The sequence below is a fragment of the Penicillium crustosum genome (genome assembly GCF_028827405.1).
Source record: "Penicillium crustosum strain IBT 35664 chromosome Unknown utg000001l_segment0_segment0, whole genome shotgun sequence".
Taxonomy (NCBI): Eukaryota; Fungi; Ascomycota; class Eurotiomycetes; order Eurotiales; family Aspergillaceae; genus Penicillium; species Penicillium crustosum.
The window spans coordinates 9,346,548-9,366,803 of record NW_026623122.1 but is presented as its reverse complement, the minus strand read 5'-3'; the positions used below and the strand labels follow the sequence as shown (position 1 = coordinate 9,366,803).

The following is a 20,256-nucleotide window of genomic DNA, read 5'->3' as shown; positions in this document are numbered from 1 at the left end:
GGGTTCTGGCTCGAATGACACTGGCTATGGCGGAACGGGTGTATAGAGGGTATACTGTAGCTAGTTGTATAGTGCGGATGCTGAGGGATTTGAGTTGGGAGGAATTGAACAAATTGTAAGTGGTGTGTGTAGGGGATTCAGTTTACTGTTAGGAATGAACTGTATTAGTAGATTAATTGTGCTGGTCCAGCTGAACTTTTGGTGGCGTACTGGCTATTATATTTTCTTTGTTTGGGCTGTGTAGTTGGCTCTTGCTACATTCGGTGCTTCTAAGTTTCGGTACGGTGTCCTATTTGCCGAAATGTTTGGGTGTGGAAGTAGATCAATTTTGGATAGGTCTCGAGCGAGTAGGTGACTACATTTGTGGACTAGTAGATTATATGTTATACTATAGTAGCTTTCGAACTGGGATAGTTGTCTTAACGCTCCCTGCTCTGTATAGTGTAGATTTGAGAGCAGCCGGATTGCTTCCTGTTCGTTCGGTGTCGATATTCCTTGATCCTTCCAGTCGAAGGTCATGGTTGGTTTATACCCCCTCTCTAGCCCTCTGGCCGGGAAGGGGCCGCAGAAGCGGAGGTATGATAGAAGAAGAAAGGTTGGTTTGTGATCGGTATTTATCAATTTAATTAAAAGTCTGTTTAGATGTATGATACAGCAAGATATATAATGCATATACCAATGTGGTTGTACTTGATATACCGGCACTTTGTAATAGAACCAGGAATCTCTGACTTTTGTAATCACTAGCAATTCACTTCGGCCTCACTTGACTGTGGTGTTCATATAATACTGAGTACAAAAAATTCTATATCTATTAGTTGTATGCATTAAGGAATAGAAGGTCAACATGCGTGCTGCGGCGGGTATTATCCACCGTGACGATAAGGTCTTATCTATCCGGCTGCCATAGTCGCAACTCCACCACCCCAGCAAAAAACGTCTAGATTTTCATTTATGATTCAAAGCCTTTCTACCTGGGTTCAGTATTAATGAAGCTCACAGTGGACAGTTTATATACACGTTTAGAACTTCTGAAATTTTTATATCGATCTGACGCGGTTTACAGGTAGGACCCAGGGTAGGAAAATAGCCACTTGGCTGTCTTAGTTTGTATCAACTCCCTAAAGTTTCCCATAGTAAAGGTGACCAATAAGGCATACGCTGTATTCTACACTTTCTACCTGGGTGCTATCTCTATGATTTCTACAGTATATCCTAATTCTTACTATAAAGGTGCTAGCAAAGTTACAGAGGAATTTGATCAAGTTTGGGGTAACTATTCAGGTTTTGCATTAAAGTGCTGTGGTTGGTCGGCCGCTCTCTGTCGGTCGGGTAGTCTCCACCATCGCAACCACATCAAAACTATCTCCATATTTAATAATATACTATATCATACCTACCTGGGTTAAAGTGTTGCTACCTCGATACCAGATATATAACTATACTCTCTATAATCTGTAAAAATTGGAAAGTTGTTAGACCTCATAATAGGTCGTAACCCAGGGTAGAACGCTCTGGTCCAACCATTTGCTTTTCGCCCCACATACGCTAGCACCGTTCTGGATAATAACTTCAGCCATGGATTGCTCACCGTCCTACCTGGGTTCCGATCTTGAAATTTGGAGGACACCTAGAGAGCAGGGTTAAATATCGTCTGGCCAAGTTTCATGAACATCGAAGCTAAGCTGCGGAGTGAACCCAGCCTTGTCATTTTGCATGAATGGGAGGGTATCCACATTTGCGGGAACCAACCAGATCTAATTAAAACCGGTAAGTAATGTATTGAAACCCGCACTCAGGCTCGGTCGTCCACCCCCCCATGGGATAGAAAAGAAGGTTCGTCGTATATCATTGTCGACCAAGTGCCCAAGAATTTCTCCGTAGAGAAGACGAAATACAAAGCCCGGGCTCAGGAATACTTCCGACTGAAGTATAAATTCTCTAAGGAAGATTTACACTTGGACAAGGAGTCTGAAATGGATGATCGTGCTCTACAGACAACTTTGGATTTTATCGAGAGAGGCACTGCAGAGCTTGGAGTGGTATAGTCGCTTTGCCAAATACCCCATTGATCACTGACGCTAACTGTGCTGACAGGGCACTATCTCTTACACTGCATCTAATCACTGGAGGAGCATGCTGATGTCCGCTGCTGAGGTGAACCGAGCAGCTGAGGACTTTGCGCGATCCAATTGCCTCTGCTACTTTTCAGGCGTCCGTATTTGGGATAGACTCACGGCTCGTGGCTCCTGATAAATGGTGCGGTCCTAACACGCAAAGCCTTGGTCCACAAGTCACCCACAGGCATAGCGAAAGCATCTGGTCGACCGCCCTGATCAGAATAAACCGTAGAAGGATAAACGCCAGCAACCCCTACGCCACCATTGACTGACGTGACCTCGATCATATTGCACAGAACGATATCACTTTCCGGCGACAGAGACGCATTGACTGCTTCATATCCAACACAGTCCACACTGCATTTCCCACCTCCAGGCTCATGGCCAAAATTTGTTGCACCGGGTCCGACTCATTGAAAGCAATGGGTACAGCGCCGATCGAGGCGGCAAGGGAAAGACGCGCGGGAACACTGTCAACTGAATACACACTAGAAGCTCCGCGAAGTATAGTAGAGTAGGCTGAGAGTAATCCAACAGGACCAGCACCGAAAATTGCCTGCTAAGCAGTGGGAAAGATTTCAGGTTAGAAAAGATAATCCAGTAGTCGGTCAGAGGTGTTGCTGCTCGGCACTGGGATCAGGCCATTGTTGGCGAAAGGCATGCGCACGTACTCGGCTGTTCAAAGTGGAAATATTAGCAACTGGGATCAGGAGGTAGTATGCTGCACGTACCTTGGCAACACCAAGTTGGGCAGAGCCATATGTGGTGTACGTTTCCGGTTCAGGTAGCAGGTGGCCGTCATCTATGCGGTCCGGAATGACAACGCTATTGCCGACAGATAGGAAGTTGACACCAGAGCTAATTTCGGAGATCATGCCCATTACTTCGTGGCCTACAACAATAGGGTCTGAGGGGGCCTGGGGGACTCTGGTACCGCGATAGATATGAAAGTCACTACCACAGAGGGCAGAGGCTGTGACGCGCACAATGGCATCGGTCGACTCTTGAATTGTTGGAACTGACATGTCTCCAACGGACCTCTCAAATGGGATCCCGCTGAACAATAGTGCACGCATGGTTCTTGCCAAAGCCATTTTGAGACGATATTCTTTGTTGTCGAGGTACGAGGGGTAATTTTGAAATGGGACGGATTGAAAGTACCGAGGTAAACTTCTTGATATATATAATGTTGGTTTTAGCTCTCGGGAGTTACGTGTATGGTTGCTTGAGAGGTCTCCTCTGGCACTTGGCGGGCATACTGTGCCCTGTTTTTATTTCAGATACCACACCGGCAATGCGCGTGAAAGAGGCCATGACAATCGATACGAAATGTAGCTGAAGCCAAGAAATATTGATGAGGAATCCGCCGATCCCGAGACCTTTAGACCGAATCTCGAACCAAATGAGAAGGATCATCATTGCAGAAGAGGAAGAAACCCGCCAACAAACTGATAAATGCTTGGTGGCCTACAATAGTTTAATGAAAGCTATGCGTAAAGCTAGGATAGCTTAGTATCTACTCCGTAGAGCACTGGGATTAAACTTTAGAGGATTGGAAGAATGTGATTTAGACTGATAAAACCTCTAGGGCTAATTATATACTAGCGTCAAAATAATGAGACAGAATTTCTAGGATCGACCTCCGTACCCGGGGGAAGATCCCACTCGGCGTTTAGCTTCGAGCTCTTGCTTCAGTTGGAAAAGCGGCAGCATAGTCATACGCAACTAGTTAGACTGCAACTGGTTAATTGAACGTTGATTGGTGGATTGATTGATTGATTTGTCTGTTGCCTGTTTACTTTTCAAAACCCTCTTGGTTGTCGTTTATTTTATCGGCAGAGGACCCATTAATGCTCATATTTCCACTCCATTCCTCGTGGCTGCACCAATGTCAAGCTACGCGTGATAAATCACCTGTTTGGGCATGAGTAGGCTCCACCTCTTCGAGTTTTTCGTCTGTGCCCACCAAATCCTCCTCTATATCAACATGATCCTTAATTTTGAACCAGATCATGGGGGCAGCACAGATCACGGAGCCAGCCAAAAGACCCCAATTACTAGCAAATTCGGCCATATACGCCGGGTGCGTTGAGTCCCATGCCCACATGACACCAGCGCCGGCAGACTGGATACCTTTGTAGAAGCCGACATAGTTGGCACTCTTTCGACTGGAGTTGCTGAGCGTTCCAATATACCTAAATGTATTGTTTTCGGTTAGATTTCCAAGTTTTGATGGAAATGATGCTGAGAAGACGAAGAGGGGGGCACATACCAGTACACTGCACCCTGCCAGACAACATCATAGAATCCATAAGAGAAGTACAAGAACATCGGTCCCCCATAACCTGGATCACTCCAGTCCGTATTGATTGATGGTTTAGCGCCACCTAGGGGGCGAGTGTATTGTTTCTGGAACACATAGCCGCCACCATGAATGATCATCGTCAGACCGAAGAGAATGACAAGCATTCCCCTAGCGCGGATAGTGCGGCGGAAGTAGTTTAGATCCAATGTACTAATAAAGCAAGCTCCGAGGATGTGAGCAATGTAGTAGAGGAAAGTGTTCAATGCCTTGGTGCGAGTGTTGAAGTAAGCACTGTTGACGGAGTTGGTCTGGTAGGAGATAAACCAGTTGGACGACCAGAACATAGGGAAAAGGAGCAAGACGGCGGGTTCACCGCGGAGGGTTGTCCAGAGGCCGACAAACTCGGACTTCCAACTAGGGTTCTTCATCAGAACGACTCTCGACCCATCCGACCGGACAACCTTCTTTGCATCAGAGACGAAGAGCCCAATAACGGAGCCCAAGAATGTCAGAACGACAAAAACGATGTACGTGCTGTCTGGCACGTTGACATTGGTCTTCGCATTAATGCTGTTGGCAAGCACAATCTGCCACAGACACTGCGATTAGTCTCTTCCATGGAAGTGCCTAGATGCGCAAGTGAAGGAGAGAGGATATTCAAAGATGACGTACTAGACTCCCAACGCATGATCCAACGTTGAAGATTGACCAAAATAAAGTGAAAAAGCGTCCCTTTTGTTGCTCCAATGGGTATGACACCATGATTGTGCCTTGAGCCGTCCATAGCAGGCTCGAGCAGACGCCAAGCAAGAAGCCGGCAAAGATGTTGAAACCGGGAACGTGTTTGTGTAACGAGGTGAGCAAGCTGACAACATATATACAATAACCTATCCCTCCACAGGCAAGCGTGAGCCGCACACCAAGTCGGTTCACAATCGTACCTGAAAAGAAACTAGTGAATGCAGAGGTAACATATAGAGCAGTGTTCTATGTGATTGACGGTTAGTATGACTGTAGTTCAATAACACAGATAACGTGCAACTCTTTACCATTTTGTCCACTAGTGTTGCATCTGTCATTCCACCTCCTCCCATGCCGCTCAGAGCATTGAACATGCCAGGGCAAAGAAAGCAGATGAGCGCAACTAAAACCAGTTGGAATAAAGGTGAGGCATACCAGCCGAGGAATTTGGAGTAGACCGTAATATGCGGTGAGACTTCGCTAGCGGCGCGATCGAAAGGCTCCGACTCGGTCGCAAGCTCTTTCGTGGTCTCAGCAGCCATCCTATTAATAGGGTTCTCCTTGGATGCCATGGCGAGGAGAAAATCCTGTGTGTAGGTCGAGTTCAGGGTGGTGTCGGTAGAAGTAAAAGCGAGAAGAAAGAGCTTGACATTTCTTTTATTTCTTTTTCTCGGTGGAGGGATCTACATTTATGTCGATATTAGCTTTGCATCATAGAGTGTTATCAATTTGATGTTACACTGGCGCACACGACCTCTAACCGCTCAGAAGGGTCAGAAGTACGGGGAGGGATTGTGACATGGCGTCATAAATAATTATTATGGCAACACTGTTATCATCTAGCACGTGCTATACTATATATTAATATATGTTTCTTATCGTGTTGTGGGGTAGTCAAGGCTGCACACAAACCAGGTTTCATGTAGACAGAGAAAGAGGGCAAAGGTTGATTGTGATTGTTACTCTGAGACTTCTGGCATTCTAGAAGAATTTCTTATGGTCTTGGAGTTGATCCGTAGCTGTATAATCGCTTTGCGAGTCGGGCATATGCAATTTTGAAGAGAAAAGAAAAGATAAGAAAAGCAAAGAAAAGCAAAAAAAAGAAAGAAAATTTCCTAATGGGGTAATGCCGGCCGACTGCCGCACAAGGTTAAATAAAGTTCTCGCGTGCATGAGATCGGGAAGCTATGCCAGGATGCGGGGATTGGTCGAGGTACCTAAGCTACACTTAAAATCAATGACACTTGGTGGCATATCGCGTATTTCGGTCTATGGATTGGCAATTATGATCAAATGAGGTTGACAGGAGTAGATACACTAATCATCTTCAATCTAGACATATCATCTTCAATTGTAACCATACCAAACACTAATGTAACGCCAGCTCAATATTTACCGTACATTGCTTGCAATATATGATTACGCGAGAGGCTCCTCCGTGAGAAACTTGGCCTGTTGTAAGACGCTATGGACGGCTAAATGTTGCCGGGGTCGTGCGGCGGATAGAATCCGTGTGTCGGACTTTCGACCGTGATTCACTTTGTGAAATACGGATAGAGTCTCTGTGGCGGAATTGCTTGATGAAAATATTTCAATCAATTGCGCAATATCATCGAGGATTGGTTGTACCAAGGCTAGTCCGTGGAAAAATCGCTTGATAGCTGCCAGGCATAGCTCCGCTCGACTTACCGCGAATTCAAGGCTAAGAAGATCTGGCTCAGTCGATGAATGAGCGATAAAGAGAATCAATCGAATAGCGTGATAAACGCATACCCCCGTAGCAAATTCAAGTAGCCGGGCCTTGGTACAGCTTTGATTCAAGTCGCAAAACAAATTGATGACCGACAGTGCATGTTCAATACAGGTTCTGGTGGCGATCTGTATAAACTGCGCATCGATAGTACTTAGAACCACGGACGGCGGAGCTTCAGGGTACCCAGGGAGGAAAATACGATAGAGATCAAAGTAGCAGCCATGCCATAAGCTAACCATCATAATATGACGGGGTAGCCACGGACTTTCAATCAAATTCGTCAGGTCCGTGGTCTTGAGACCTGCTTGATTTGGCATTTCGGCTTTGAGTTCACAGAGCATCTCCTCGAGGCCCGCAGTCACGTCTTTGAGATGTAAGTAAGGCTCGCTGCAAACAGCAAGCTCCCGTGTCAATTTCATAATGTCCCTGCGGATAGAGGCCAAACGAATACACATATTTAGTGACCCCAGCTCATTCTGATCTCTCAACGCGTAGATGGCAAAATCTTCAGAGCCGGGTGGACATAGCAAACCAAAGAACTCTTCCGATGACGGAGGGTGTAAGTAAATGCACTCAAAGGGGCAGACTTCAAATTCCGTCAGCCCGATAGAAAAATATGACTCAAGCAACTTGAAGCACCATACTGTCCGGCGCCTGGTCTCCTCCAAAATCGGATCCAAGTGTGTTTGCTCATGATTAAGACCCATGGCAGATGCCGCGCGGGCGGCTATAGCAGTCAACATGAATGCCTTTTCATAGCTCCCTGTTGCCATTCGATAGCTGATCGTCAGCAAAAGGGCTTGCAAACGAGGCATTGATGGATTCTCCAGGCATTTCCAAATGGTCTCTTCTGCGTTCGACACCCATATGGCACTTTTCTCCCGGTCGACGTGCATATTGTGTACGGGCCTGTGCAAAGAGGTCAAGGCACAAATGGCGAGAATGAGTGGTCGCTCCAGTGTTCCTCCGTTACATTTTGCTAAGGTCGTGGAAGGATGCAAAAATGCATAAGAAGGAACTGGATAAAGATACTCGAAGAAGTTTCGGACCAGTTCTGTCGCTTCACTATGTGATGGATCTTCCTGGGCGTTTTCTTTGTTTAGATTGGGTGGCAGTAAGCCGTATCTAACAGACATTGAATCGTTTTCCGAAAATGCAGCATCAGGGTCTCGAGATCCCAGCGGTGGAGCACTCCGTAGATCTTCTTCCCCATGTTCCACATGTTCCACATGTTCCCCATGTCCCCCGAAATTTCTGTTGCGTCGCTGGGCCCCCGTCGATGCAGGATATGAACAAGGCCTGTCATATTTGATACAGTTCGCACAACTTGGGTGTGTGTTGGAGCAGCGGATCTTCCGCATGCGACATTGTGAACAGGAACTCCGCCCTCGTAGCCGCTCGGGTCTTTCGGCAGTGCTTGGACCGGATCGCACACTAGCGACTCGAAGCGATTCACCTGGCTGGGTAAACGAACATTGGAAGCCCAGGCGCTCACAGTTGCGACAAGTAGAGAGTCTGCCATCACAGCCAACCTGATAATCCGTCAGTAATTGAGTTCGGTTTGACCTGAATTGTATCGGGGAATACCTTGCGAGCTCGGCACTGCTGGCAGACCTGTTTCGCTCGAGGGTTTGGCGATTTGAAAACCGACAAATAAGGTAGCATCGTTGGATCGGCAGTCGGCATTGTGCAAGTCACCTAGATCATAATAAAGTCCTGATCAGAGTCCCCATACTGTTGAGGTGGTAGAGTAACATTCCGATAGTGTCACTTCATTTGAGTGGACGAGCACATGGCGGGTGGGGGTGACTAATCCAAGTCGAGGCAGACTGACCGACATCCGCGTCTTCTTCCAATGAACTTCCGACAGCCGTTTGGTCCGGGGAAACCCCTTCGAAAGACCAGGGTCTTATCATGTAGCATTGAACTTTGAGGAGATTGTGTTCCCTCTAAAGCACAATCCTTGGCTAATAAGACACAATGTCCAGCCATCCGTTTCAAAGATTGCGAGCGCATCGTTAACAATTTCGTCTTTCCTACGCACCGTCCCCTTCCAGCCTCTGAACCTTGACCTATTGTTTGCATCCGCTGACGCGCTGACACTAAAGCCCAGCATGGCCGCTGATGCAGAGTCCACGCGACCCAACATTATCTTCATTATGGCCGATGACCACGCCTCCAAGGCCATATCCTGCTACGGAGCTGCAATCAACCAAACCCCAAACCTCGACCGGATCGCCAATGAGGGGATGCGCTTTGATCACTGTTATGTCACCAACAGTATTTGCACGCCATCGCGAGCAGCCATCTTGACCGGCACGCACAACCATGTAAATGGCGTGATGTCCCTCCATTCGAAAATCCAACGGCACACTCCGAACGTCGCGAAACAGCTCCGAGGGGGTGGCTACCAAACCGCCATGATTGGCAAGTGGCACTTGGGGGAGGGGAAATTACATGAGCCCACGGGATTTGATTTTTGGTCCATCCTCCCGGGGCAAGGCGAATATCATGACCCCGAGTTCATTGGTCCCGATGGTACACATGTCGTGGAAGGATACGCTACGGACATCATTACAGATATGACTCTCGATTTCATCAAACGTCGAGACCACTCCAAACCGTTTTTCGTCATGTGCCACCACAAGGCGCCGCATCGGAGTTGGGAATATCAGGAGAAGCACAAAGATCTATACCAAGATCCCATCCAGCTACCTGATACCTTCTCGGATGACTACAAAAACCGAGCAAAGGCTGCCGCAATCGCTAAAATGCGGGTTTCGGAAGACCTGTCATACAAAGACCTTGGTCTCGCGCAGCCTGACGGTGATCGAAGAAAGGTCGGAGAGAAGATGGCTGGTGGTATGCGGAAGGTTCCCTCCCCTCCGACGGACGAGGAAGTTCGAAAGCTGAGGCTCATTGACAATGAGGACGGCACCGTCTTCCGCTTTGAATCCAAAAAGGAACTGGCCGAATTCAAGTTCCAGCGTTACATGCAACGATATCTCCGTACCGTTCAGAGCATTGATGAAAATGTTGGCCGAATCTTCGAACTGCTCGATTCGGATTCTGAGTTAGCAGATAACACAATTGTCGTCTATACATCAGACCAAGGATTCTTTCTTGGTGAACATGGATGGTTTGACAAGCGGTTCATTTACGAAGAAAGTTTCCAAATGCCGTTGATGGTTCGATATCCCAAAGAAATCAAAGCTGGCACCGTTTGCAGTGACATTGTCTGCAATGTGGATTTTGCGCCCACATTTTTGGATTTCGCCGGCATCACCACGCCAACCTACATGCAGGGCCGAACGTTCCGCTCAATTTTGGGGGAAATGCCCCGCGGATTGGGATCAGCTGGCTTATCATAGATATTGGATGCATAATGACGCCGAACACGAAGCTTATGCCCACTACGGAGTGCGCAATCATCGGTACAAGTTGATTTATTGGTACAATGACGATCTGCTCGTCGATGGAGCGCGGCCAGGAGGCGAGGATTGTCGTGAATGGGAGTTATTTGACTGTCAGGAGGACCCGCTCGAGTTGTTCAATTGCTATGCGGATCCGAAGTATGGGGAGGTCGTGATCGAAATGACAAGGTTGCTTGAGAAGAAGATGATGGAAATTGGCGATGAACCGGCCCATGAGAAACTTGCAGTTCAATAGATTACTACCTACTGTACTTTATTTGCTATATCGCAATCATTTGGCGGACATTCTATCTGCTAGGTCCAATTTGCCCATCTTCCTCCGTGTTCGAGATACGACCATGTGTCGATCGAGTCAAGTCCCACCAAAAACCGATCACCGGTCGCTCCAATGAGTCATGATTCCTGCTATAGCAGTATTTCTCGCTGAGACGAGTGCAAGTTGAACAAACGGCGTTAGGGCTTATGTCGTATTGTCTCTATGTCAGTGATGCTGTATTCATACGGATCAAATCTATACGGCAGATTTTACAAGCCTAATGCGGTCTGCTCCCGTATTAACGCCGGAATTTATTGAAGACATTATAGAACGATATCCCTACATTTACCACTACATGCTAATTCCGCACAGAAATCAATATCCATGGCAGTGGTTGAGTCCGCGGAGCTCCGGCGGGCTGGTCAAAGTTCCTTTTTCTCGCGTTTTTCCTCGTCTCGGTGGGTCCTGAGGAGACCCCCGACAGTGTTTTGGAAGAACAAAGGAGCGCTCTCGAGGTATCCGATCAAACACCGATGAACTTCTAGGAAATTAAATCCCCCTTTTTATCCCTACTCTACTCCGTACTCCGTACTATTTATTGATTCCGGGTCTCCGAATTAGTTTCGCCACTTGATTTTCGTTGGTTGTTATATCTTGGTCAGACCCACTATCATCCACCTAGTGGACATTGTAATTTACAAGAACTCTCAAAGAATGCTAGGCGATGGTCTGGCGGTTTTGTCAGTGCACTGATGCCCTAGGCACAATGGATAGATACATACTTATGTAGGTACTCCGTACGCCGTACTCCGTAGATACCGATCTTATACTTGAAATACCAGAAACAAAATCCTGTCACAGTTTAATAAGCTCAAAAGGTTCACTATGAAAAACTTGCGTGGCAAATCCAGGTCATCAAGACCCGATAACTATGCACACCCATACAGAGTATAATTCGAAATTTAATTAGGTGGATTTACTGGAAGTTGCTGTTTGTGTTTTGCTGATTTGCTAATTTTCAAATGAGACACCTTGGAAGGTTTATACCGAGATATTAGGTCTTTATGCAGCAACTCCATTATAAAATAAGGGACACCTGAAGATTCCCGTGCCACCAATCTTGGAATTGGAACACAGCTAACGGATATGGCCCAAGAACTTTCTCAATATTGGTGTTATCCTGCAGACATCAACGGATTGTAATTGCGCAGGCCTTCTTAATCATGTTTATACAGAGTAGCAACCACGAAATGGACCTTGGATCAGATCTCCCCCACAGTGTTTTAGCTCTTTTACCGAACTATCCTGCCGAGATTTCTGCGATGGGTTGGGATGGGCTTGCCATGGGACCGCAACTTTGCTGACAGCTCATGTACTCAGCAGATTTGCCAACTTATAGGCCCACACTTAATAAATCCAAGCATTGAAACGGGTATGACGGCACGCTTGAGACCAGATACTTCAATGAGGCGAAGCTTTTGCGGAGCCCACTCAGTGGATCAGGACAGGAACTGCCAAATGCCGTCAACCAATCGCCTACTCCACCAACCCATATCGTGCACGCCAATTGAAGTGTTCAATGAAGATCTTTGTGCCATCGCGTAACTGGTTCAATTGGAGGGTTCCACTTGAGAAGGAATTTCCAGGTTTTTTGGTTTTTGTTTTTTTGGATAATGAATGGCTCAATTTTTCCCTCTTACTTGAACCCTTCCCTTTTTGTGCTTCACTTTTTTAGTTCGCTGCCTGTTTCTTGGCCGGAATACCTGGACCCTTCTCAACTTGGCCAATCATCCGGCTAGATCCCTTTCAAATAAGACGTAGTCATTATGGATGGGGAGGGTAGCCGTGCGAGGGCGACAGTGAGTCTAAGCCTGTTCACGGAAAGTTAACATCTAACCGTCTCATATCTTATAGTCTGATACTCAGTCCCCATACTCACCGGGCCAGGACCCAGATGCCAGCGATACGGACTATATTTCACCCACGAGAGCCATCGGTGCCAATGAGAGCAGTGGTGCGCGACGACGTAGCTCGGTCACTTCAAGACGCAGTGATGAGAGCAGAGTGCCCAGCTTGGCTCCCCGCACTACCCTTGCGCAGCGTACCCAAGGCAGGTTCACCCTAGCTGGACCGGATGAAACGCCCCAGCTGCGTTTGGCTCAGGAGCCCTTTGTCCAACCGGGCTATGCGGATCTGAATCCATCTTATGAACAGCCGTCCAATGCCAGACCAGTCTGGTCTCTAGCCAAGCCATTGCCCCGTGTGGTGCGGTCGGGAATGGTACCGACCAAGCAAGAACTCTTGCAGAACCTAGCAAATGCACAGCGTCCCACGGAGAACTCGGACAAACTCAACCTCGACGTCGACGCCAATGATATCGAGCAGGGTCGCATTGATAAGACGGTGGACCCTCGGAAGATGAACGCGCAGGTCGACGATGCTCGCTTGCAGCGTGAGACCAATTTTATGAATAAGTTGCTCTCCGGTGATGGGAACTCCCTTAGACAGACCTCCCGCATGTCACGTACCTCGTCAGTCCGGCGAAGACGACCTACAGCCGGGGATATGCCCCAAGACCAACTGTCGATTGTACAGGAGGGAGACTCCCTAGTCGACGAGGAACCGGGGGAGCAGCCAGAGGTCGGTAATGGCCCGCTGGAAGATCAATACCTAGGTACAAGGCTAGAACAAATTTTGAGTGCCCATGAACTAGAAAAGTCAGGGTACGCCGAGGATCTGCACCCGCTCGTGCAGGATCTGATCGAGGATGAAGTGCATAACAACCACACCGTCTGGTCTGTTATCCGTACACACCACCGTGAGGCTTTCGCCGAGGCCCTAGGGGTGTTTGTGCAGCTCACCTTGGGTTTCTGTATCGATTTGTCTGTCACTGTCGCCAACCAGGGTAACCCTAACACAACCTCCTGGGCGTGGGGCCTAGCGACTATGATGGGCATCTATATTTGTGGTGGTGTTTCTGGTGCTCACCTGAATCCCGTTGTTACTCTGGTACTATGGTTCTACCGTGGTTTCCCTAAGCGCAAGATGCCGGAGTACTTCGCTGCCCAGTTCTTAGCCGCCTTTTTAGCCGGTCTTGCTGCGTATGGTATCTACTATCAATCCATTCAGAACTATCTCCGCCTTAACGCAGACACCGGTATCATCAATAGCTTCGTGACCAATTCACGTGAGGCGTGGATTGGTCCTGCGACGGCGTTCTTTAACGAGTTTATGGGTACAGCATTTTTGATCATCACCGTTCTGGCTCTTGGTGACGATCAGAACGCCCCACCGGGTGCTGGTATGAATTCGCTGATCATTGGGTTGGTCATTACTTGTCTGTGTATGTGCTTTGGCTACCAAACCGGAGCTGCATTCAGCCCGAGTCGTGATTTTGGTCCTCGGCTTGCGCTTCTAGCTGTGGGTTTCCCCAACACCTTGTTCACTGACCCATACTGGTTCTATGGGCCTTGGGCTGGGGCTCTAAGCGGTGGGTTTATTGGTGCTTTCCTATATGATTTCTTCATCTTCACCGGTGGTGAATCCCCCATCAACTACCCTCTCGAGCGCACCCAGCGCGCAATGACCAAGAGTGGAATGAAGTGGAAGCGTCGACTGCATCTGAATTAAGACTGCGGTTCCAAGCTCTAGTGTTCAATATTCTGTTTTTTTTTTCCCTACAAAGCTTGAGCGTGTTTGGTTGGATCCTTCTTGAATTTTGTATTTTGTACGTGATGCATATGCATTCAGGCTTAGCATGCTCGCATTCAGGTTGACAGACCTCTCTTTGCCACTATGTGGCCTTCAGACCTTTGTTTCTTTGTCCCTTTCCCCTCATGGAGCAATTTAAGGGATCTTCATGGCAGTGGTTAGATCAAGATTAGCAATTATAATCACACCTGTTGGTCACCTTTCGTTTCTTAGACGTAGACCACATGCGTCCATCATGAAGACATTGGTGCCTTGGTCCCTTGGTGTCTTGGGAGATTGTGAATACATCTACTCAAATAGATTGATGGTATCCAAAATCCAAAGCCTAAATCAAACCTTTGTCAGGTAGCGTACAATCCAAGTACTCTCATATTTCAAAGATACGCGGACAAGGTAACCTTCATTGGCATATGTCCTACATATCCAAGCTTCCAAATAGATCTAGCACAAATCCCCTCACATAATGCGCAATACTATTGTGATGTGAGGCTAGTGCAGATCAAGAACAAACCCGTCGGAAATCATCGATGCACAATCTATGGAAATAATGTGTATATTGTGGATTTACAAAGCGATGGATAAAGTTGGTTGGTAAATTCACAAGATACGTATTAATATTCTTAAGGTCACAGTATAAGTACAAGATGGCAACGGGGTTTTTGAGCAAGCTTATCACGGAAAACCGTCTCTGTGTGCAATCTAACACGAATATCGACCACGGACGGGAATGATGATTAATTTGCTGTCATTTATATTAATAAAGGGAATATTAGGGCTAGCCATGCTATTCACGCAATCAATAGCTGGCTGGGTATCTCCTCCTCGAGCTCCAACCGTATATTTCTCCCATAAGAGGGAATGCAATTCATCAAACCGTGCGTTCACCTCTCACAAATTGTGTTTCTGTTAAAGATGTGATTGACATTATATCTAGTTAACGGTGCCCCCTAGTGGTCCACATGGTCTACTTGAGGCTGTCCTCGGTGTATTTGATTTTTTAATAGCATAAAGCACTTCGTCTGGAAAGCTTGTTAGACTTTATAGAAGAAATGAAACGAATAAAAGGAGAACTTAGGATTTTCGGAAAAGTAAGGCGCCGGGATATCTAGCGGCCTGTCAGATTTATTCGACTATTCAAACTGAAGATTATTAATAATATTTGTGTGTAGCTGACCTTCTCCATTATGCTGTGCAATGGCCGAGGCAAAGATGAGCCAAGTCTCCCGTTTGAATATGAAAAGAAATGGGTTCAACGAAGATGGCAACATTAAGTTTAAAATATTCCACTCATGTTTCGAAAGATTACAGGTGATATTGACGAGGGTTCTCAACCGAGATACCCAGCCTCTCCCACATAGCTTCCACATTCATATCCTCTCGGCCACTGGCGAACATGTTAGCTTCTACTGAGGTGGTGCAAGAAAATAAGGAACTCACTCATCCTTTAGATTGATCCAAGGCTCTGTCTGACCCTCTGCGGTATTGGGGTTGCGGAAAATCACGTTGTGTTTCTGAAAAAACAGCGGTTAGCCCAGTCAAATCTCGACGAGGTTCCATAAAGGCGTGGTTGACTTACCATCCCAAGTGTCAAATGAATGGCCCCAGGTCCCTTGACAAATGTATCCTCCGCAACGCGCCCTTCAATGAACGCCTGGATGTTTTTCGCAACAACCGCTGCCTGTGCCGAGCCTGGCCGAGCGGCTTTTTGGGCACCAGTATCTGCAATATCACCCACAGCAAAGAAGTTCGAATATTGCTCGTCCAAGAACTGCATGGTGGGTTTAACGCGAATAAATCCATTATCCGGATTGACGACCGACTCGCCGTTCGGGCGGGAAGACTTCAAGTCAGCCACTAGCTGGTTATTTGGGGTTTGCCCAGTGGCTAAGATGACGAATTGAGTGGACTCGGTGTTACCGTTTGTGAGTTGAACATCAAAGATGCTGCCATCGTTGGGAAATCCGCTCGGTGGAACAGTGACTCGAGAGCCAGTGATGAGTCGAATTCCCAGCTCATCAAATCGTCTCTTAATCAGGTCATGGAGTGCGGAGTGGAAACTCGGCATCACCTGCGGCCTCGATTGAACCACGGTCACCTCTTTCTCTGGGTAATATTCTTTCAGATCGGTTGCCATTTGAACGCCGACGGCACCGCCACCGACAATCAAAATCGATTGGGCTCTGTTAACTCCACCTTGATGCTTTTGCAAATACTCGACTGACGATGCCTTATCATCATCATCCATAGCTGCAGGCTTAGAGAGACGTGTGCCAGTCGCAATAACGATGTAGTCAAATGGAACCTGTTTCGACCCCTGCCATTCATGGTCCAACTCAACATGGGTAGGCTGGACCGACAAAACGCGAGCCTGAACTACGCCATGGGAGGAGGGGTTGGGCGAAGCATTGAAGATCCCGCTGTACGGAATAAACGCTTTGTGCTCTTGTCCTGGAACAATTGCAAACCGAGGCTATGGGCCATGTTAGCTCTGGGGGATGTACTAGAATGACCCCCCCGCTATTCGAGTCTACTCACAAATGTGAAAAGATGGTGGAAGTGGCTATGAGGCTCAGTCAAGAGGACCTGCATAAAATATTAGCTTCGTCTTCAAGGCAGGCCCTGGATGGTAGCGTACCCGGTGTGTTGCAGGCACGACGCGTGCGAGCTCCTGAGCCGTGGTCTGTATTGACATTAGTGGTTAGACTCTCGGACAGAAGAGTGAACTCACACGTCCGACGAACGAGCCGCCAACCACAATAATATTCCGTAGTGAGGTTTCCATTTTGAAATATGAAGTTTTGAGAGGAGCTTCCAAGATTGGCCAGAAGAACCCTTTATAAATTTCCCTGGGTTCTGGCCCTTTTTGTAATCTGATCAGATTATCAGATTAACTCCGAGGGGAATTTCCTCATTCGGCTAATCCCGAAAGACCGGAGTAGTTTATATCCGCCGAAAACCGAACGCCACCTCGAACTCCCGGCATCCCATCTGAAACGTGGTCAAATACCTAGGATGAGATGCAAATTCAAGTCAGTCTCGGATGACTGTCGGGTTCCTGGAGTAGAATTTTGACTATGAAGAGAGAATACATTTACATATGGATATAGCAGCATATGATTGTGGAGTGGACTACCGAGGAGGCCCTGTTTTTGATCAAGAGATGGCATAATTGGCATGGTATGGATTCAGCTATTCATATCCTGGGGCCTTCTCTCAACTCGAAATTTGCAAAGAATAAATACGGAGGCCGTCCAGTGAACCATAATCTGAAGGATAATACGCCCACTTGGGCAAGAAACGATATGAAGAAACCCATGGAACCGTCTCTAGACTCGCTAGATAGAAAGTACTTCGGAAATCAAATGTTTACGCAGGGTGCCAGGTGATGGTTTTCGCAAGGGGTCCACCACGATCATAAGCGGCCAGCACATTGTGGTGATCCAATGCCATGATTCCAGGCCAGAAACTGGAGGCCGGGGAGAGAAGAGTTGGCGAGCTCCATTGGACGCGCCCTTCCACCGGCTGGCTAGCAAATACAACCTTGATAGAGGCATTCTTTACCCATTCCACGTGCTTGGAGTCTTCGTCTGTCATGAATATTGTGGCCATAGATCCATCCGCAAAAGAGGCAATTTGGGGAGAACCTGCATTATGACCTTGTCGTGGCCGAAAAACTTCATGGCGCCAACCCCAGGTGGCACCGTCATCATACGATAGAAGCGCTTCAACACTGAACGGTCCGTACCGGGTTGTCTCGAATACCATGAGAAGAGCCTCGCGACCGTTGTCGAAAGTTCGTGCAATGCCGCACATTCCATCGCGAAGCGGATCTTGGTCACCATGCAGGCAGGTCGGTTGAGTCCAGGTACTTCCTTGATCCCGCGAGACGACCAGCATGGTACATTGGTTGTTATGTGCGAATTCCTGCGAGAAATAAAGCTGCACTTCACCCTGGCGCCCGACACGCATGAATGGTTCCCAAATTCCCAAAGGAGGGCGCTTCTCGGCTGCCTGTGAAGCGAATTTCCAGGTCCGACCACCATCCGTAGACCGGCAGACAGTGATGCGGAAATGCGTGGGGCCATTTGGGCCCTTGTCATGATTGCGAAAAGCCGCCAGTATTGTCCCCGGAGCCACCTCACACAAAAACATGTTATCCACGTCGCCAGCGCCGCGTGTGACCTCAGAGAAGTCTGCGAAGGTGAGGCCATTATCAGTACTTCTTGCGACGCGAAGAGAGCGTTGTCCATCGGGGAATCGGGTAAAGGACGATAGGATAGTTCCATCTGAGAGCCTGCAGAGACGGGGGTATGTGCCATTGTTGGGAGGTGAAGATAATCCGCGTTCATCGTTGTTCACGGCTGGTTTGCCTGAAAGGCGAACCGCCGAAGAGTTCTGCTGATGAGCATGGTCGTTCAGACCCAAGGTCTTGAGTACCTTTTGGCCAAAGTGTCCAGGCATTTTTATCTTGGAAAGCGGAGAAAGTATGACAGAAACTTGCCCTGCAAGGCCCTGCAAGGCTGCGACATTCTGTTACTCAAATACGCGGAGAGACATTACCTGGGCTTATGACGTCATCCTCGGATGTTGCTTACCTAATTGTTTTTGGTCCCCACTGAGCAGGGACCTCGGGAACTGTTTCAGTCGTTTGAGGGACAAAAGCGTTGCTGGAGTTAGACTCCAACATGTCAGTTTCTACTGTTTTAGATTTCATCGTTGCCCACTACGTTGCGTACCCCACGTTGCGTACATCACGAAATAGTCATCGAGTTGGTGCAATTTGCAAATCCGCCGAGTTTCACCCAAGTTGATCACGGATGAATACACAGAGTAGGCTCCGCAATATGCACGGCACGTATCACGTTTGAGCTTGGGGAGCTCACAATATTCATCCGTGCCCCCAATCTGTCCCCATTCCAGCCTGACCGATGTCATTCACGGAGCCTGTTCCCCTATAAAATATGGCAGACATCAAGGCTGTGGTGCATAGGCCTATCTGTGGACATTCCACAACGGTCAAGTCGAAGCGGTGGTTTGGCATATTCACCTTGTGCATTGGTGGCTCGGGTGGTACTTATCAGCTGAGTCTCTATGGCATGAACCATTGATTTCGTCTCCATGGAGAATGTGAAGAGCCATATGCAGGGTCAAATTCGCGGACTGGATCATGTCGTACATATGTACTACTGTGGTATGTGCCATGATGTTCGCAATGAGGTGTGCCTTTCCTCCCGACTTGATCAAGGGGGGCCGCTAAGGACAGGTTGCGGAAATGATGTGAGCTTCGCGCAGTTAAATCGGCACTATCATATGGTTATGGATGTGTGAGCTCGTTGATATATTCATAGGCAATGTTTCTCGCATGACGACCGTAGGACGTTGGGCCCTGTATTTGCCATTCTACAGGTATTGTTCAATGGGCCCGAGCCTGGCCTTACCTTTACATACACATATGCCCAGTCATCGCAGGACCTAAATTCAAAGTCCGAGATTTACCTCTCCCCCGTGAAACTCGAGGAAAGCAACGGCGAGGCGTCGAACATGGCTGACACGGCTCCACCGAGGTCTTAGTCGATCAAATGTCAGGTCATAACCAGCTATCTGTATCCCTTGGGGAACGAGCATCAGCATGACTACAGGAATGTGCAAGATATTTGGGCTTTTTCCTCGCGGGACGCCTCCATCTTCATGAGTCTTCTGCAAGCCTGCCTTTACTTTTCTTGATCGAGACCCAAAACTGAAAGATACACAACACTGGGCCAATAGAGGAGCTATCACTTGAGCGGGTACTCGGTCTCACTTTCGACCCTATGACAGACGCAAGGTTGATACCCTCGCATGATTAACTTGGCCGTACAACTTGAGGTGTGAAATATGGCGGTTGAGATGTCCAGTCATCACAGGAAGGTAATTGCATTCAGGATCAGAGTGCTTGA

General features: G+C 47.8%; 9 protein-coding genes across 9 annotated transcripts; 3 read left to right on the top strand and 6 right to left on the bottom strand.

Annotated features, from left to right (window-relative positions):
- Nucleotides 1-1,667: 1,667 nt before the first annotated feature.
- N7487_003499 (uncharacterized protein) lies at nucleotides 1,668-2,253 on the top strand (the record flags this gene model as incomplete). The annotated part of the gene is made up of 3 exons (XM_056871246.1): nucleotides 1,668-1,770; nucleotides 1,837-2,042; nucleotides 2,098-2,253. The coding sequence occupies 3 exons, from the start codon at nucleotides 1,668-1,670 to the stop codon at nucleotides 2,251-2,253; spliced, it is 465 nt and encodes a 154-aa protein (XP_056736030.1).
- Nucleotides 2,234-3,214, bottom strand: N7487_003498 (alcohol dehydrogenase; the record flags this gene model as incomplete). Its single annotated transcript, XM_056871245.1, has 3 exons — nucleotides 2,234-2,529; nucleotides 2,580-2,676; nucleotides 2,852-3,214. 3 exons carry the CDS (start codon nucleotides 3,212-3,214, stop codon nucleotides 2,234-2,236), a joined length of 756 nt encoding a protein of 251 aa, XP_056736029.1.
- Nucleotides 3,215-4,011: 797 nt separating this feature from the next.
- N7487_003497 (uncharacterized protein) lies at nucleotides 4,012-5,738 on the bottom strand (the record flags this gene model as incomplete). The annotated part of the gene is made up of 4 exons (XM_056871244.1): nucleotides 4,012-4,315; nucleotides 4,393-5,012; nucleotides 5,098-5,412; nucleotides 5,475-5,738. The coding sequence occupies 4 exons, from the start codon at nucleotides 5,736-5,738 to the stop codon at nucleotides 4,012-4,014; spliced, it is 1,503 nt and encodes a 500-aa protein (XP_056736028.1).
- Nucleotides 5,739-6,585: 847 nt separating this feature from the next.
- Nucleotides 6,586-8,605, bottom strand: N7487_003496 (Zn(II)2Cys6 transcription factor; the record flags this gene model as incomplete). Its single annotated transcript, XM_056871243.1, has 2 exons — nucleotides 6,586-8,451; nucleotides 8,507-8,605. The coding sequence occupies 2 exons, from the start codon at nucleotides 8,603-8,605 to the stop codon at nucleotides 6,586-6,588; spliced, it is 1,965 nt and encodes a 654-aa protein (XP_056736027.1).
- Nucleotides 8,606-9,033: 428 nt separating this feature from the next.
- N7487_003495 (sulfatase family protein) lies at nucleotides 9,034-10,588 on the top strand (the record flags this gene model as incomplete). The annotated part of the gene is made up of 2 exons (XM_056871242.1): nucleotides 9,034-10,232; nucleotides 10,291-10,588. The coding sequence occupies 2 exons, from the start codon at nucleotides 9,034-9,036 to the stop codon at nucleotides 10,586-10,588; spliced, it is 1,497 nt and encodes a 498-aa protein (XP_056736026.1).
- A 1,847-nt stretch (nucleotides 10,589-12,435) lies between these two features.
- Nucleotides 12,436-14,239, top strand: N7487_003494 (uncharacterized protein; the record flags this gene model as incomplete). The annotated part of the gene is made up of 2 exons (XM_056871241.1): nucleotides 12,436-12,468; nucleotides 12,524-14,239. 2 exons carry the CDS (start codon nucleotides 12,436-12,438, stop codon nucleotides 14,237-14,239), a joined length of 1,749 nt encoding a protein of 582 aa, XP_056736025.1.
- A 1,383-nt stretch (nucleotides 14,240-15,622) lies between these two features.
- Nucleotides 15,623-17,102, bottom strand: N7487_003493 (NAD(P)/FAD-dependent oxidoreductase; the record flags this gene model as incomplete). The annotated part of the gene is made up of 6 exons (XM_056871240.1): nucleotides 15,623-15,704; nucleotides 15,758-15,831; nucleotides 15,897-16,790; nucleotides 16,856-16,903; nucleotides 16,956-17,000; nucleotides 17,049-17,102. The coding sequence occupies 6 exons, from the start codon at nucleotides 17,100-17,102 to the stop codon at nucleotides 15,623-15,625; spliced, it is 1,197 nt and encodes a 398-aa protein (XP_056736024.1).
- Nucleotides 17,103-17,228: 126 nt separating this feature from the next.
- On the bottom strand, nucleotides 17,229-17,496 carry N7487_003492 (uncharacterized protein; the record flags this gene model as incomplete). The annotated part of the gene is made up of 2 exons (XM_056871239.1): nucleotides 17,229-17,327; nucleotides 17,416-17,496. The coding sequence occupies 2 exons, from the start codon at nucleotides 17,494-17,496 to the stop codon at nucleotides 17,229-17,231; spliced, it is 180 nt and encodes a 59-aa protein (XP_056736023.1).
- Nucleotides 17,497-17,686: 190 nt separating this feature from the next.
- On the bottom strand, nucleotides 17,687-18,781 carry N7487_003491 (sialidase family protein; the record flags this gene model as incomplete). The annotated part of the gene is made up of 1 exon (XM_056871238.1): nucleotides 17,687-18,781. One exon carries the CDS (start codon nucleotides 18,779-18,781, stop codon nucleotides 17,687-17,689), a length of 1,095 nt encoding a protein of 364 aa, XP_056736022.1.
- Nucleotides 18,782-20,256: the final 1,475 nt, after the last annotated feature.